This window comes from Plectropomus leopardus, chromosome 6 (genome assembly GCF_026936395.1).
Source record: "Plectropomus leopardus strain MGB_pleo_1.0 chromosome 6, ASM2693639v1, whole genome shotgun sequence".
Classification (NCBI taxonomy): domain Eukaryota; kingdom Metazoa; phylum Chordata; class Actinopteri; order Perciformes; family Serranidae; genus Plectropomus; species Plectropomus leopardus.
The window spans coordinates 1,312,084-1,330,848 of record NC_142181.1 but is presented as its reverse complement, the minus strand read 5'-3'; the positions used below and the strand labels follow the sequence as shown (position 1 = coordinate 1,330,848).

General features: G+C 40.6%; 2 protein-coding genes across 3 annotated transcripts; one reads left to right on the top strand and one right to left on the bottom strand.

The window, feature by feature from the left end:
• Positions 1–443: 443 nt before the first annotated feature.
• ilkap (integrin-linked kinase-associated serine/threonine phosphatase) lies at positions 444–7,577 on the bottom strand. 2 transcript variants are annotated; one of them, XM_088078454.1, is made up of 10 exons: positions 7,438–7,577; positions 5,447–5,593; positions 5,223–5,340; positions 5,034–5,140; positions 4,483–4,576; positions 3,616–3,703; positions 3,312–3,448; positions 2,172–2,330; positions 1,397–1,478; positions 444–1,274 (listed from the first exon to the last, which is right to left on the bottom strand). In XM_088078454.1, the coding sequence occupies exons 1-10, from the start codon at positions 7,478–7,480 to the stop codon at positions 1,134–1,136; spliced, it is 1,116 nt and encodes a 371-aa protein (XP_087934580.1). In that variant the 5' UTR covers positions 7,481–7,577; the 3' UTR covers positions 444–1,133. The 2 variants fall into 2 exon arrangements, with proteins under 2 accessions (XP_087934580.1, XP_087934581.1); XM_088078455.1 differs by having other exon boundaries at positions 2,211–2,330.
• Positions 7,578–7,897: 320 nt separating this feature from the next.
• On the top strand, positions 7,898–12,264 carry LOC148189281 (uncharacterized). The gene has a single exon (XM_088078453.1). The coding sequence runs from the start codon at positions 9,524–9,526 to the stop codon at positions 10,874–10,876; it is 1,353 nt and encodes a 450-aa protein (XP_087934579.1). The 5' UTR covers positions 7,898–9,523; the 3' UTR covers positions 10,877–12,264.
• Positions 12,265–18,765: the final 6,501 nt, after the last annotated feature.

The following is an 18,765-nucleotide window of genomic DNA, read 5'->3' as shown; positions in this document are numbered from 1 at the left end:
TCAGCGCTGTGAGAACCAAGGTCCTCCTCCCTGGCTGTTGCTACGGTAACCAGCTCATCTACGAGGTAAACGCAGATCACACTCTCAGAAAAATATTAATTTATTTGACAAAAAAACGAATGAAAAAATCTTTCTGAAACTCTGTGCAGGTTCAGACGAAGAGAACGATGGTGATGGTGATGATGATGATGATGACGGGGATGGTGGTGATGACGATGATGGTGATGATGATGATGGGGATGGTGATGATGACAGTGATGATGACGGGGATGGTGATGATGACGATGGTGGTGATGGTGATGATAATGACGACAACGATGAAGATAACAGTAATGGCGATGAAGATGATGGTGATGACGATGATGATGATGGAGGACGTGAAGTGAGGGTGAGTTCATGTTTGCTGTTGTCATTTTAACATCAAGAGACGAGTTTCTGTTAAGTTACTTTTCAAATTAAGATTTTATAAACTTTTCAGATGTTTCGATTCAACAACAAAAGATCCAAAAACCACCTTCAAACAGACAAATAAAATCTGTGAACCAGAACTGTTTTTTTCTTTCACAAGCTGCCAGAATTAGTGTGAATTAAATAAATTAATGACTTAACAAAAAAATAAACATTAAATGTACCAAAAGTATATGTTTACAATAATTTATAAGATGTGACAATCTATATTTCTATCTTTTTGCTTACTTTATTTTATTTTACATTTTTATCAATTATTTTTGCATTATTTGAATTTATTCCTTTTAAAATGTATTACTTTTAATGTATTTATTTAAAAAAAATAAGGCAGAAATAGCAGAAAAAAACATACATAAAGAGTAAATTAATTTAAAATATGATCTACAATATTAAAAAGATATGCAAAGAGAAATAATCTTTATTTAAAGTATATTTTATATTCTAATGAGTTTGGAAGATACCAACAGTTGAGCAAAGACACAAACGCAGATTAAGTCAGTCCTACAGCCGAGATAAAGAAAAAACTGTTTTTATTGGAAAACCAACGAGGAGGCCAGCTGTGTGTGTGTGTGTGTGTGTGTGTGTGTGTGTGTGTGTGTGTGTGTGTGTGTGTGTGTGTGTGTGTGTGTGTGTGTGTGTGTGTGTGTGTGTGTGTGTGTGTGTGTTCAGAAGCTGACAGAGAGCAGGATCACAGTGACGTTGTCGGCGCAGCCTCGCCTCACCGCCTCGCTGGCCAACTGCTGACAAGCAGCTTCAAACTTCACCTCCTCCTCCGTCAGCCCCGGCCGCGGCTCCACGCTCCCCTCCTGCAGGGGGAGGACAGCCCATAATAATAATAACAATAATAATAATAACAAACAACGTTTCTGCTGTAGTCGTGATCGTGCTCTCAGTTATACAACTACATTTAGTTAAAGAAGAGGGAAACCTGCAGGACGCCGAGGACGAATTTTACAGCTTCATCAGCAGAAAACACTTTGAACAAACCGTCACAGGCCAGGAGGATAAACCTGCAGAGAGACAGAGACAGACAGAGAGACACGGAGAGACAGACACAGAGACAGACACAGAGACAGACAGAGAGACAGACAGAGAGACACGGAGAGACAGACACAGAGACACAGAGACAGACACAGAGACAGACAGAGAGACAGACACAGAGACAGACAGAGAGACACGGAGAGACAGACACAGAGACAGACACAGAGACAGACACAGAGACAGACAGAGAGAGACGGACAGAGAGACAGACAGAGAGACAGACAGTCATACAGACAGAGACAGAGAGAGACAGAGAGAGGACAAACATCAGCAGCTGTAACTTCCTGCAGTTCACAATCACCCAAAACACTTTGATCAAACTGATTCAATGTTGCTGAAATAAATAAAAAATAAATGCAGTTTAATATAATGAATGTATCATAGAAATAAATGCAGTTTAATATAATGAATATATCATAGAAATAAATGCAGTTTAATATAATGAATGTATCATAGAAATAAATGCATGCGGTTGTACAAATAAATACATTTAAGATATTCATTCATGTCCCTTGTAACTATCAAATGTATTAATTTATGCAGTTAAGTATTTATTTCCAGATGTATTTATTCATGCATTTATTTGTTTATTTCAGCATCGATTTATTCTTATATTTTCTCTCGTATTCATTTATTTATTTCTGTAGAAAACAGAAACTCGCGTGTTTTTCCGTCCTCCTCGGCGCTCGTCGTGTTCTTGCCTGTCATTGTCTGTCAGCTGACACCTCCTCAGGTCAGGGGCTGAAATGACTCCACAGCGTTTGTACTGACCGTCTCCGATTGACCGCGACACCTCAAGGACACCCAACACCCTGCCGTCCCTGCAAAACACACACACACACACACACACACACACACACACACACACACACACACACACACACACACACACACACACAGACACACACACACACACACACACACAGAGTGAAACTCTCCGTCTTCAGCCTCTGTGTGAGTATTTCCTGTTTTCTGTCGCAGTGAGACGAGCCTGTTCTGGACTGCTGGTTGGACAAAACGAGACACCTGAAGACGTCCCTCTGGACTCTGTTGTCCCCGTCAGAGCTCATCAGGTATGAAAAGTATCAGGATGTCTTCTGACATGTACCCTGAAGGTTTCATTTAAATCGACCACGCGGGGCACAACAACTGCATCAAAAAGTTATAAATTAAAATTTAAAAAAATCTAAACTACACATCAGAATTTTTTGTCTGATCTTTACAGAACCTGCAGGATGTGTTTCAAGAAAACGTTGACACACGTGTGAAATTATTTTGAGAAAGCTGAAATGGGGGCGCCACCAGCTCCGAATAAATTCTTTAGCCACAAATTTGGCAAATCACCAGTGACAGCTGGTTCAGACGCTTTTTACGAAGACTTAAACCTGCGGAGCCTCAGCACGAAGGTTTAAATTTGGAAACTTGGAGGGAAAAACCACTGAGCAACATGGCAAGAAACATCGTTAGGGATTTATGAAATTATTTTAAAAAAGTAAGGGAAACATTTCTAACACTGAATTTTATTTAATCAATTAAGAGAATTACCTTCATTTATGTTTATTTATTTTTATTTTTTACTTTTCTTTTTTGTTTTGTGCTTATTTTTAGGTAATTTTTTTATGTTTTTAAAATTCATTTCCTGCTAATTTTAGGGTTTTCTTCCCTCCTGTGCTCAGGTTTCAAAGGGTTAATTAATCTACAGATAACAAATACTGACGTTAACTTTAGAAGTGTCGCAGTGTCGAGTTAAGTTATAGTTTTAACGTCACGTGATGTTTTTTTTATGAATATGGTTGGTGTACCTGACGGTGCCGCCCGCCCGCTGGATCCTCATCCTCTCCTCGTAGATGGTCGGGTTGTGTTCTTTACTGAGAGCCAGAGTCACCGACCTCCTCGCTGCATCTGCTGCTCCTGTCGCCTCCATCCGACACAACACCGCCTGCAGACACGCACGCACACACACACACACACACACACACACACACACACACACACACACACACACACACACACACACACACACACGACGTCCTGCAGGAGTTCATCTGACGCTGCGTTTAAGGCCATCAGATGAACGATTTTACACGACAAAAAAAGAAAGCGTACCCGGCTGTCTCCCAGGTTGGCCACGTACACCATGTCGTCCACCACCAGCACGCAGGTGGCCGTGGAGCCGTCCTTCCACGCTGGCTTCCTGTGGCACAACACGCAAGAAATTACCCCCAAAAATTACCCACTTCAGAAGAAATTATCCCAAAATTGGCAGAATTTTTTAAAAAATGTTCAACAAAATTACGTAAAAATAAAAAAAAAGTTTAAAAGGGAGAAAAAAAAGAAAATTACTTAAAAGGGCTTAAAAGTAAAAATAACTCTGTAAAATAATCTTAAATATGTAATTATGATTATATATATATATATAATTCTCCAACTTGCTCTCAGAAAGCAAAATAATTTGCTCAGATTTGGGATTTTATTACTTGTGAATGCGTCTGAAGGCAGCACAAGAAAAGTGACGTCCACCCAGGTTTCAAAAGGGTTAAAAAAAACATTCAACCTGTTTTCTTTAAAAGTTTTGGTGATTCTTTTTGTCTTTAACAATTTTTGAGTATTTTTTTAAAATGTTGCCGTTTTTTTCTCTTCTTTTTCTTTAAAAATCATCGACGCGACATTTTATCGCAGCCCAAAACTGTAAAAACAGAAATCATCGTTGGTCCTCGAGCTCATAAATGTTATTACGCAGGTTTGTGAAACATGTTTCCAAGACTTTTCCTCAACTTTCAGGGAATACTTAGTTTCTAAAAACCTTTCCAGGTTTGAAAATTGCTATTTGTGAATTCCATGACTCTCCAGGTTTATAATGAGCGTACGAACTCTGCGTGGACACACGCCGTTATCACCGTGTGACTTTGATGAGAAAACTTCAAATCGTCAAAAGATTCTCCGGCAGGTTTATTCTGAATGAAAATCTCTTACTGGCTGGACGCTTTCTTCAGAAAGTCTTCGTCCGTCTGCCGGAAAGTGTCCATGAGACATTTCTTTATCAGCTTGTCCAGGTTCTCTGTTTCTCCTGAAAGAGACCAAATGTGAAACTTTTAGGAAAAACAACTAAAACTGGAGAGATTAAAGCTCTGAGCAAGACAGATGTGATACCACAGAGCAGCTGCCGGACTGGACGCTCTCCCAAAATAAATATCTCCACGTAACAAAGCAAACAACATCGAAGAAATTACCCCCAAATTAGCAAGAAATTTAGTACAAAAAAATCCAGAAAATTAGTTAAAAAAAATAAATAATGTGAATGAAGACAAAGAAAAAAGTTTTTAAAAATACATATAATAAAAAAAATAAAAAATAAAAAATAATAATAATAATAATACCAAAAAAAGACAAATAAAAAGAGTAACTGGCTTTTTAAACAAATCATTTTCTAAATCTCCTAGTTTCTTTTATTTGTGGAATATTTTTTCTTTTTTTCAGATGTTTTTGGGAGAAATGAAAACGCAGAGTTTCCCTTTAAAACTCACCGCTGGGGAACTTCTTGGCCAGATTGTGGTGAAGATGCTCTGCGGCGAACCGGGACGCTCGAGCTCCACCGTGACCGTCAAACACGGCGAAGTACGAAACACGAGACCTGAAGGACACAAAGGACACATCAGAGACGCGTCCTCCACCGAGGACTTCCTGCTGGACAGCTGTTTAGACGGAGGACTCACACTTGTCCCGGCAGAGCGGACAGACAGCCGCTCATGTCCGGCAGCAGCACGTGAGCATCCTGCATCTCGTCCCGCTCGCCACGCCTCGCCGCCACGTAGCCTTTCAGCACGGGGAGGCCTGGACGACGACACACATGTCAGTCTTTGAACGCATCATGTCTGCACGTCACGTTTCCAGCTTTAATCAGAGGACAAACAAACGCTGTGGTGGAAGAGCTGAAAACCTTCTTTACAAACTTTCTTGACCTCCACCTCCTTTCTGTCACGACACTCTGCATCTCCTCTTTTTCGTTTCGGTCGTCTCTCCTCCTCCGACGCCTCCTCTGGCGCGGCGGCCCGGGGTCGAGCTGAGAGCGCTGCAGAGACCGGACCTGAAGAAGAATCAAACCAGACTCGGGTGGATGAGTTCGAGGAGCAACAAAAAGCTTCACGAGGACACGAAATCCAGAATTTAAAAAGTAAAAATGTTTCCTTTTTAACCCTTTAACACCCTGCTCAGATGTTTGGTCGAGCACATTTTGAGTCACTATATCTTAATTAAAAATGTATTAAATTGAACTCAACCTGACTGAGCTTCCTCTACCCCTCAGTTATGGTTTGTTATTCCAAAAAAGTCCACTAGATGTCGCTGTCTTCAAACAGACTGCAGACGCGAGCGCTCTGTGTGGAGGATTTTCAAAGGCACGCGTGTTCATTGGACATGTTATACTTTCAGAGGTGATCTGGGAAAGATTTATGTTACTTTGAACAAAAAATAAAAAATGCACAAGGGTCAAATTTAAAAAAAAAGAAGAAAAAACATACCAAAATGACCCACCTTCTCATTATTCATTGTTGCTAAATGATACAAGTAATATTATCCATTTCTTATATATAACTAATCTCAGTTATGCTAAGATAATAAATTCACATATATTAATAAAATACATTTTAAAAAGATAAATCAATATATCCATATCCATATTTTTAATGTTATTCTATTATTTGATGAAAGTAATAACATCAGTGTGATTTTTTTTCAAAGTAGTGTAAATGTAAATATTAGCAGAAATAATATAAGTACTGTTCATGTGACTTATTCCACTGTAACAACTTGAAATCCTTTATACCAAAAATAATAAAAAACAAATAATAATATAATAAATAAATCTGAAAAGTAACAACAGCTTAGTCAAATATAAATACTGATGTTAATTGCAGGTACAAATACAAACCAGCTGATTATGGAGGGGATAACTCTGACTGCTGTTATTACTGTTACTGCTGTTATTACTGTTACTGCTGTTACTGCTGTTATTACTGTTACTGGTGTTACTGCTGTTATTACTGTTACTGCTGTTATTACTGTTACTGCTGTTACTGCTGTTATTACTGTTACTGCTGTTATTAGTGTTACTGGTGTTACTGGTGTTAATGGTGTTACTGCTTTTACTGGTGTTATTACTGTTACTGCTGTTATTACTGTTACTGCTGTTACTGGTGTTAATGGTGTTACTGGTGTTAATGGTGTTAATGGTGTTACTGCTTTTACTGGTGTTATTACTGTTACTGGTGTTATTACTGTTACTGGTGTTATTACTGTTACTGGTGTTAATGGTGTTACTGGTGTTATTAGTGTTACTGGTGTTAATGGTGTTACTGGTGTTGTTAGTGTTACTGGTGTTAATGGTGTTACTGGTGTTAATGGTGTTACTGGTGTTACTGGTGTTACTGCTTTTACTGGTGTTATTACTGTTACTGCTGTTATTACTGTTACTGCTGTTACTGGTGTTAATGGTGTTACTGGTGTTAATGGTGTTACTGCTTTTACTGGTGTTATTACTGTTACTGGTGTTACTGCTGTTACTGGTGTTATTACTGTTACTGGTGTTAATGGTGTTACTGGTGTTATTAGTGTTACTGGTGTTAATGGTGTTACTGGTGTTGTTAGTGTTACTGGTGTTAATGGTGTTACTGGTGTTGTTAGTGTTACTGGTGTTACTGGTGTTATTAGTGTTACTGCTGTTAATGGTGTTACTGGTGTTGTTAGTGTTACTGGTGTTATTAGTGTTACTGGTGTTAATGGTGTTACTGGTGTTGTTAGTGTTACTGGTGTTACTGGTGTTATTAGTGTTACTGGTGTTACTGGTGTTATTGGTGCTTCTCTGTCATTATTTCTAACGTGAAAGCGTTTAGGTTTAATTAAGGTTTCACCGGTAATTTGGTCTGAACTCACCGGAGGTCTGGGTCGGTTCCGGTAGGTCGTCAAAGAGGTCCATTCTGCTCCGTTAGCCGTTAGCTCCGGTGCTAACCTGCTAACTAGCCTAGCTACCGGAAAGAGCTAACTAACGTGCGCGAGAGCTGCGGGATCAAACTGTGTGAAAGGTGACATCAAAACAGGTGATTTTATTCTAACAGGCTACTCTGCAAAAAAGTTCATTTACTTTAAAGGCAAAAAACGTAGATAGATTACTCGCTTTAGCCGGAGAGTTAATTTAGCGCTAGCCGCTAGCACGAAGATAGCCGCAACATTAACGGGCTGTTTCCGGTCGCAGCCTTCAAAACAAAAGCTCTAACTGGCATAAAAGTCCGTTTCCGCTAGTGATAAAATAATAACAATAATAAAAACAACAACAACAACAACAACAACAACAATAACAATAATAATAATAATAGTAAGTTCTCATGTTAAATTAAATGATGAGATACAAAAAGTCGAATTTATGAGATTAAAAAAATTGTAAAAAAAATAATGTAAAACAATAATTATGACATGAAAAGACGAAAGCATAAAATAAAAGAAAAATCTTGAAATAAAAAGTTGAAATTGTGTGTTAATAACAGACTATATAGTGTAAAGAATGTGTAATTATCAGATAAAATTCAAAACTGAGAGATCAAAAAAACAAATTATGATATAAAATATGATTAGAAGACAACCTATAAGTTAAAATAATAACAATAAAAAGTCAAAATTGTGAGATTTGAAATTGTGAAATAATGTTTTTTATTGATGTCAGATATATGTAATACTGTAAAATGTACCATACTAGAAATTGTACCTGTTTTGAGGGGACGGTCGGAGGTGAGTCTGAAACCAGCAAACCTCCTGTTGGGTTTTGGATTCCAGATGTGTTTTTTAAAAAAAGGTGATTTAATTGTTCAAAGTGTTAAAGTAAAACAAATTTAACCCTTAAAAACCTGGGAAAACTGGCCTGATTTCTTTCCAACACAGGAAAAAGGCAAGGAAATTAGTTTAAAAAAAAAAAAGTATGAGAAATTAACACCAAAAAAGGGGGGAAAGTAAAATAACAAACTAAAAAACACAGAAAATTACACAAAAACCTCCCAGAACTGTATATAAACTCTAAAACTTGTGTAAATCAGTTTCAAATACATCATTATGATAATTTTAAATTTAGTTCTCTGCAATTGTTTTTTGCTACTCGCTGGGAAAACAGCCACACCCTTAAATATGTTACACAAAAAGTAGTCATGCCCAAAATATCTAACAGGTCAAAAATACATAAAGAATGTGTTTAAATCTGCATGACACAAACCTCATCACTGAAAATATTACTCCTCATTTCTGAAGCAGTGCACCTCAAAATTCCAGTTGTGTGTAAACTGCAGTTGTGTTGTGTGTAAGTGGTGGCTGTTTTGGAGACGTGATGATTTTTTAACTTTTGACACTCGAGAGGCTTCACCTTTTGCTTTGTTAAAACGAGTTTTTTCTTTGTGACTTGTCAGGTTAAATGAAGGTGAAATAAATAAATGAAAACTTCCCTGTGCAGTAAACTCAACATAACACGGAAAATGTTCAGGTCAAAAGGTTAGGCACATATTGTGAGGCTTTTAGATACGTACGAAGGACAGAGATGACTTGATCGAGAGCCGCATGTGTCAAAGTTTCGGATGATGAAGAGATAAAGAAGTCGTGTCGTTCCAGCCATGGAGATAAGTGCTGGTGAGAGCTGATACCATTTGCATATCTTGTGCAGCATAAATGCATTAATTCATACTAAAATATGTAATGATGTTTAAAGATTTAAGGTTTAGAAAGCTTTTACATCCAAGAGATATTTATTCATGCACAATTTATTAAAGCAAAAACACACAACAACTATTTACTGACAAACTGAGCCAATACAAGGAGAGGGCTGTGACATAGATTAGCTTACCGAGAGCCAGAGTTTCCACTGATGAAGAGATAAAGATTTGACGATGTTGCAACAGCAGAGCGAAGCTGCTGATGAGGGCTGACACGGAGCTCATGAGGGGTCAGTGTTTGTGGGACTCTCAGACGGAGACCTCGGAGCAGAATGGCTGCAGTCACAGAGCTCTGCTTCCTGCTGTTTGCTCTCATCAACAACATTCACGCACAACAACTCATCAGCATCGTGGAGGAACGGGACTCTTACAGCTTCAGTCTCCCCGAGGAGGCCGACTCCTGCCTGATCTCCAGGTTTGTCGGTGAGGAGAAGCTGGTCCTGCTGAACACCTCTGACCTCTGGTCCCACAACTCCACGGCACCTGAAGACCCGAAACGACGACTCTCGGTCGTCAGCACGCACAACATCTCTTCTTACGAGATCCACAACCTGACCCACTCAGACTCCGGCCCGTACCGAGAGGAGTGTTGGACCGACGGCAGAGTCACACACGACAAGACCACCACCGTCATCGTCTGCAGTCACGTGGATAGAGATGGATGGTTTTATGAAGTGACACCTGGAGGAACAAAGGATCTGCCATGTGCGAGAACGGCTGACCATAATGACATCCTGTGGCTCAAACGTGACTTTAGATATGAACAGGAAATATGGAGCAGAGTTTTTGGGGACAATGAGACATCAGTGATGGACGATGATGGAGGAAGATACCAAGTGGTGAAAAACACATTAGCTCTTCGTGTTTTTAACTTCACAACAACAGCCTTAAAAATGTTCACGTGTCTGCTGATGAAACAACAGCAGTGTGATCACAGTTTTAGTACAATGGTACGTCTGACTTCTGAAATAATCTACGGCTCAGAGGGACAGACGGCTGTGCTGCCGTGCACTCTCACTGATTTCAGTGATGATCAGCCGCCACGATGGAAGAAAGACAACACCTATAACGGACAACCAAGCCAGACTGTGTCCTCAGTGGACCAGAACTACTCTCTGGTGTTTTCATCACTAACTTTAAATGACACAGGTTGGTACGACTGTAAAACCTCTACCAGAATTAAATCATACTGGATTTTGGTGTGTCCTGAATTTGGTCCTCCTGCTGTCGAGCTCTTCTCAGAGGGAGAAAACGTCACTCTCACATGCAAAGATCAGGGAAAGGATCAGCGGCCTCTTTGGTTCTTCAAGTCAAACCGAACAGAAGGCAGAGTTTTTAATACACGGTTTGGTCAGAGTCTGAGCAGAGTGAGTCAGTCTGATGATGACGGGAGTTTGTTTGTCTCTAATGTCTCTCTGAAGGACGCAGGAGAGTATTGGTGTGCAGTTACTTGGGGATATCATCAGTGTGTGTCGACCAGTAAAATAGTGTTAAAGTACAGAGATCCGTTTGGGGTTCACTCCACCTTCTACAAAGTGAGATGGGCGGTGCTCAGCGCTCTGCTGCTGACGCTCTGTGTTGTTGTGGTCGAGGTGAACCGGAGGACCAGGACCACTTATCACTGAATTTACGTAAAAATAGTATTTGGAAACCGGCAAATCAATAACAAATTCAATATAATGTTAAATGATATCCAAACAGAGCGAGTGCATGAAAATAAATTTCTGGGCGTGATAACCGATAACTACTTATGTTGGAAACCTCATAAACAATGGAAAAAACAAAATGTCTAAAAAAACAATAATAACAAAAGTCTAAAGAGTAATAATAATTATAATTGATAATTTTCAAAGCAACAAATAATTTTCCTCCTAACTGCATTCAGAAGCTGTTTGAAATGAGAGAGAGACATTTGATTTGTGTCTCAAAGACAAACAGAAAGGACAGATGTGTGTCTGTCAGAGGGGTCAACAGCTGCGACGAGGAGTTAAACTGTGCAGCTCACTCCGAAAATTAAAAAAAGAAAAAAGGTTTTTAAAAAAATATGATGGTCAAAAAATGTAATACTGATGTGATTATCAATTTAGGTGATTGAAACACAAAAATGTATTATTTTTTCTGTATATTTTTAATTTTTCTTTATTTTCAAAACATAAATGTGGGAAGAAATGAGTCATTAATGAGAAAATAATCAGCTTAAAGGGAGATATAAAAAGCTTCTGCATGAAACCTTTTAATTTCAGTTTAATTTGAATTTAATGCCTTGATTCTTTAAAAAAAAAAAAATTATTTGCAGTCCTTGTAAAAATGTTTAGAAGGACCAAATGTCTCTGATACACTGTGTTCTGGATCTGAAAACACGTGAGACATTCTGGCAAGGAGACATTTCAACGGGGACACAAAAGACACAGAGACAGAGAGACAGACAGAGAGACAACCAACAAAAACTGCACTCAGAGTGTGTGATGTTATTATTGTTGTAATTATTGTTGCTGAGTTAATAAAATTTAAAATGTGCAAGAGGTGAAATGTAAGCTGGGAAATTAGATCTATAAAAACACAATAATTTAAAAACAGATTCAAATAAAAATAATGGAGGAGTTTTGGAGGTCAGAGGTTGACCTTTGACCCTGTCAGGGTGCAGATATACCTGTATATATTGTATGTATGTATACTGTGTGTGTGTTTTCTTTGTGTAGCTGTGTGTGGGTGTGGCTGCAGCCTGACACACAGCAGGGGGCGCTCTGCTTTCACTCATTCATCTGTCAACATTGCTTTGACCTCAGCTTTTATTTTGGATCATCTGACTGATTTTGATCTTGTTATTGAACTGATGCTTCATTTTAAATCAAATTATTCTGTGATTTTTTTATTACATGTGAAGGAGTTTGAGTCTTTTTTGCATTTATAACTGTTGTATGTTGTCAGTGTTTTATGATCGTTATTTTACTCTGAACTTCATCAATATATAATCAATTATCTCTATAATAAAGCTGAAACAGAAACAACAAAACTCCAGTTTTACTGTTTTGATTTCTGATTTTAATGATTGTAGGTAACATATCTGTTGGTGTGTAAAATGTATCATAAATTGTGTTTAACAGCAGATTTGCAGTGCTTTATTTCCATGGAAACAGGGATCACGCAAAAGCAGCAGAGTGCCCAAAAAACATGAATTCCTTTTGATAATACATTTTTATTTTGTTGGTAATAGTTACATAACTAGTGATGCTAACTAACTGCATCACTGTTTTGCTCAAATGATGTTAAAGAACATCCTCAAGTATAATATTGCAAAAGCATGATATATATATATATATATATATATATATATATATATATATCATCAACTTAATTCTAACTTCAACATGTTTTAGTTTTATTTAAAGTCGAAATTGTGAGATAATTATTGGATAAAAGTCAAACTTGTGTGTTTAAAAAGTCGACATTTTATAGTTAATATAAAAATGATTGTGACATAAAAAGCCAAGATATAAAAATTAGATTAAAAAATTTATAATAATTATGATAATAAGTCTACAGATAAGTCAAAATTATGACAAAGAAAGTTTAAAAAAATATGATTGATTAAAAAATAGATATTAATAACGGTGATAATATTTTGGATAATGAGCCCCTTGACTTAAATATACAGTATTTTGATGCTTATAGGTTTGAGCTTTTACTCAAGTAAGATTTTTGAAAGGCTTGTATTGTAATAGAGTATTTTACATACTTACTTAAATTGAACACTTAAACCACAAAATGTTCAAATATCATTGGTGTTACTTTTAATGCTGTTTAAATAAAAATATATTTACGTCAAAGATTAGAAAAAGTAACTTTTTAATTGATCATTTTTCAAATTATACAGCACATTGTAAAGACATAATTAGTTTTAAAATATTGAAAATGAAACCATAAATGAAACAACATAAAACAAAAACAAGAATACAAAAGGAAAGAAGTTTTTTTTTACCTCCTTCAGTTCTCTCCTTGTTTCCTTTCCTTCCTCCTGCCTTCTTATTGGCCAATCAGTATGGAGCCAGATCAGGCTCAGAAGTATTGATCGTTTACCAAAAGTAGTGTAAGTGAAAAAATAAAAAGTGAAGTGGAAAAATAAGATTTGAACCTGTAAAAAAAAAAAAAGGTACCTGAAAGTCTAGAATTTCGAAATTGAACTTTGAAAAATCCCAGAATGCATGAAAAAAATCTGTTCAAAAATAAGTTTGATTCTGTTTTTTAATACTTTTGAATAAATTACTTATTTTTATTTTTCACTTCAATGTATATTTTGATCTTGGAGTACTTTTTTTTTTTTCAATTTATTTATTTCAGATTGAGATCTTATTTTTACGGATTCAAATCGTTTTTTTTCGGTTTCAGATTATTATTTTTCAGATTCAGATCTTTTTTTGAAACTTGAGAAGTTTCAGGTTCACTTTTGGCCCTGTTTTTCCGTGGGGGCGGGCCTCGACTGAGAGGGGCGTGGTCTGCCATGAGTGACAGGCCTCCCCATCCGTGAAGCCCGCGATCTTCAAAAATAATGGCGGCACAGAGCCGAGATCGGAGCGTTGATTTAACTTAATGTGGGTTTTTACTCATTTGAAAATCAAACGCCAGATATGTTAAACTTAGAGGGACATTAAAATCTCATAATTTCATTCATAATACGTGACGTTAGTAATGCTAACACATAGCCACCTAGCAGCCCCGCTGTGCTGCCCGCAGCAGAGGAGAGCTCAACATCTCTTTTTTATTTTATTTTTTAAAAATTGGATTTAATTAAGTCATTTATTTGATTTATTATCACAGCCTGGGATATGTCAATGATTAGCAGCAACATTGATTTTTCTACATTATTACATAGTTTTTGTGCAGTGTCAGATTGCTCTGCACACAAAATGCCCTTTTTGAAATCAGACTATAAAAAATGTTTGAAATTGATATGATTTTCTACTTTAGCGAGCATCACTCCTAATCATAAATAACAAATATTCATTTATTTTCGGAATTTAAACCCTTTAAATACCAGGTTTTTGTCACAATACCACTAAGTTTTTAGATGAAATATATATGTAATTTTCCATATACTCCATGCAAAGTCGATTTGTTCTTTCATTATTCTTCTGCGATTTTAATAATAACAGTCTGTCAGTGATCAGCAGCTACAGAGGGGTGGGGAGGGTGAGCAGCCCCAAATTCCTGGGTGTGCACGTCACTGAGGACCTCTCCTGGACCACCAACACCACATCGCTGGCCAAGAAAGCGAACCAGCGTCTCTACTTCCTCCGCAAACTGAGGAAAGCTAGAGCCCCGGCCCCCATCGTGCACACCTTCTACAGAGGCACCATCGAGAGCGTCCTGGCCAGCAGCATCACCGTGTGGTACGGCGCCTGCTCCACGTCCTGCAGGAAGAACCTCCAGCGCATCGTGAGAGCAGCTGAGAAGATCGTCGGTGCTTCTCTCCCCTCCCTCCAAGACCTCTACACCTCTCGTCTCACCCGCAAAGCCCTTGGCATTGTGAGTGACCCCACCCACCCGTCACACAGCCTCTTCAGCCTGCTGCCATCAGGGAGGAGACTGCAGAGCCTGCGGACCAGGACCAGCAGACTGCGGGACAGCTTTGTCCACCAGGCTGTCAGGATGCTGAACTCTATCCCTGCTCTGCCCCCCCTCCACACACACGCACCACCTGGACTACAACTCCCTGCTGCCCCACCCCACCCCAACTCACACACACACACTCACACATGCACATGCACACACACACACACACACACCCTGGACTCTGAAATGTCCCCCTCCTGCTGTGCCCCCCCCCCACACACACACGTATGCACCATGGACTCTAAAAAACCCTCACCGAAGTGAACTCCTCCCCTCAGGAAAACAACACACAGCAGACACTTTAATCACCACCAGTATACTACCATATACATTTGCACTACTATAACTTTTCCTTGTCTATTTTTAATGTGTCATTGTTTGTATTGTGCAGTTTTTATTTATCTATTTTTAAATATATATATATTTATGTCTACTCTCTGTCACAGAGAGTTGAGAGTAAAGTAATTTCAATCCTCTGTTTGTCTTGTACATACTGCAGAATTGACAATAAAGCTGACTTTGACTTTGACTTTGACTTTGACTTTGACTGTGACAGGTCACCTCGTGGAAATAGCATGTATTTGTATGTATCAGTCCCTAAGGGTTATTATACATAATATATTGATTATGTATTTTACAGAGGGACCGCTGTCTCTGCCCGCCAAACTTCACTGGGAAGTTCTCCCAGATGCTGACCGTGACTCGGGATGTTGTGGATCGGTGGAAGGAATACTTCGAATACCTCCTCAATCCCGCCGACACACCTTACGGTGAGGAAGCAGGGCCTGGGGACTCGGTAGTGGGCTCTCCCATCTCTGGGGCTGAGGTTGCAGAGGTGGTCAAAAAGCTCCTTGTTAGCAGGGCCCCGGGGGTGGATGAGATCCGCCCGGAGTTCCTTGGGGCCCTGGATGTTGTGGGGCTGTCGTGGTTGACACGACTCTGCAACATTGCATAGACATCGGGGGCAGTGCCTCTGGACTGGCAGACCGGGGTGGTGGTCCCTCTTTTTAAGAAGGGGGACTGGAGGGTGTGTTCCAACTACAGGGGGATCACAGTCCTCAGCCTCCCTGGTAAGGTCTATTCAGGGGTACTAGAGAGGAGGGTCCGCCGGACAGTTGAACCTCAGATTCAGGAGGAGCAATGTGGTTTTCATCCTGGTCGTGGAACTGTGGACCAGCTCTGTACCCTTGGCAGGATCCTTGAGGGGGCATGGGAGTTTGCCTAACCTGTCCACATGTGCTTTGTGGACTTGGAGAAGGCATTCCAGCGTGTCCCTCGGGGAGTCCTGTGGGGGCCTCTCTGGAAGTATGGAGCCCTTTGTCACCATTTCTGTTCAGAACTTTTATGGACAGAATTTCTAGGCGCAGCCAAGGTGTTGAGGGGGTCCGGTTTGGTGACCTCAGGATTGTGTCGATGCTTTTTTTAGATGATGTGGTCCTGTTGGCTTCATCGCGCCGTGACTTTCAGCTCTCACTGGATCGGTTCGCAGCCGAGTGTGAAGCAGTCAGGATGAGAATCAGCACCTCCAAATCCGAGGCCATGGTTCTCAGCTGGAAAAGGGTGGCGTGCCCTCTCCAGATCGGGGACGAGATCCTGCCCCAAGTGGAGGAGTTTAAGTACCTCGTGGTCTTGTTCACGAGTGAGGGAAGGATGGAGCGGGAGATCGATCGGCGGATCGGTGCAGCATCTGCAGTAATGCGGACTCTGCACCGATCTGTCGTGGTGAAGAGGTCGCTAAACCGAAAGGCAAAGCTCTCAATTTACCAGTCGATCGTCATTCCTACCCTCACCTATGGTCACGAGCTTTGGGTAGTGACCGAAAGAACGAGATCGCGGGTACAAGCGGCCGAAATGAGTTTCCTCCGTAGGGTGGCTGGGCTCTCCCTTAGAGATAGGGTGAGAAGCTCGGTCATCCAGGAGGAGCTCGGAGGAAAGCCGCTGCTCCGCTGCGTTGAGAAGAGCCAGATGAGGTGGCTCGGGCATCTAATTAGGACGCCTCCCTGGTGAGGTGCTCAAGGCACGTCCCACTGGTAGGAGACCCAGGGAAGACCCAGGACATGCTGGAGAGACTTTGTCTCCCAGCTGGCCTGGGAACGCCTCGGGATCCCCCGGGAAGAACTGGACGAAGTGGCCGAGGAGATGGAAGTCTGGGCTTCCCTTCTTAGGCTGCTGCCCCCGCGACCCGACCACGGATAGGCAGAAGAAAATGGATGGATGGATGGTAAAATAAATGCCAAAATAGAAAGGCCCTTTCCAGTGCTTAAAAAATTATTTGACATGTCCCTTTTTTGCACCACCTCTCCCCTCTCATAAAAAAAAAGACTCACACTTAGCAACATGTCCCTGGATGATAAAAGAAAATGTCCTCAAGTCAGTTAACTTAATCCCCCACTGGTCCCGACTGGGACGACAGACACTAATGACCCAGTAACAAAGCTGACTGTCTCTGCTGTGTCTCCTGCAGTCCTCTGTCCTCTGCTCTGTAAGAACGGAGGCGTCTGCCTGCAGAGGGACCGCTGTCTCTGCCCGCCAAACTTCACCGGGAAGTTCTGCCAGATCCCCGTTGCCCCCACCGCCGTCGCCGCAGCCGCATCGCCCTCCTCCGCCTCCACCAATGAGATCGTCAAGCCCGCGCTGCTGTCCGCTTTGGCAGCCAATCAGGAGCTGACGCAGTCTGAGTTCCTGCTGCCGCTGGGACAGAACCAGGAGACGGGGACGGCCGGAGGTGAGTCTGAAACCAGCAAACCTCCTGTTGGGTGTTTGGATCAGAAATGTGTTTTAAAAAAAAGATGATTTAATTGTTTAACGTGTTAAAGTAAAACAAGTTTAACCCTTTAAAACCTGAGCAAACTGGCATGATTTCTTTCAGAAACACGGAGAAAGGCAAAGACCCAAAAATTAACAAGAAATTAGTAAAAAAGTACGAGAAAATTATCTGAAAATTAACACAAGTTAGGCACATATTGCGAGGCTTTTAGACACCTATGAAGGACAGAGATGACTTGATCGAGAGCCGCATGTGTCAAAGTTTCCGATGATGAAGAGATAAAGAAGTCACGTCGTTCCGACCACAGAGAGAAGCTGCTGATGAGAGCGGACACATTTATTCACACTGAAATATGTAATGATGTTTAAAGATTTAAGGTTTTTGAGTTCTTGAAACAGCAGAGGTCGACACTTTTATGTGATATTTAATAGAAAGCTTTTACTTTCAAGAGGTATTTCTTCACGTACAATATATTAAAGCAAAAACACACAAGTGCAAAAGATGTTATCTAACTATTTACTGACAAACTGAGCCAATACAAGGAGAGGGCTGTGACATAGATTAGCTTATCGAGAGCCAGAGTTTCCACCGATGAAGAGATAAAGAAGTCACGATGTTCAGACCGCAGAGCGAAGCTGCTGATGAGGGCTGACACGGAGCTCATGAGGGGTCAGTGTTTGTGGGACTCTCAGACGGAGACCTCGGAGCAGAATGGCTGCAGTCACAGAGCTCTGCTTCCTGCTGTTTGCTCTCATCAACAACATTCACACACAACTCATCAGCATCAAGCGGCTATGGGACTCTTACAGCTTCAGTCTCCCCGAGGAGGCCGACTCCTGCCTGATCTCCAGGTTTGTCGGTGAGGAGAAGCTGGTCCTGCTGAACACCTCTGACCTCTGGTCCCACAACTCCACGGCACCTGAAGACCCGAAACGACGACTCTCGGTCGTCAGCAAGCACAACATCTCTTCTTACGAGATCCGCAACCTGACCCACTCAGACTCCGGCCCGTACCGAGAGGAGTGTTGGACCGACGGCAGAGTCACACACGACAAGACCACCACCGTCATCGTCTGCAGTCACGTGGATGGAGATGGATATACTTATGACATGACACCTGGAGAAACAAAGGATCTG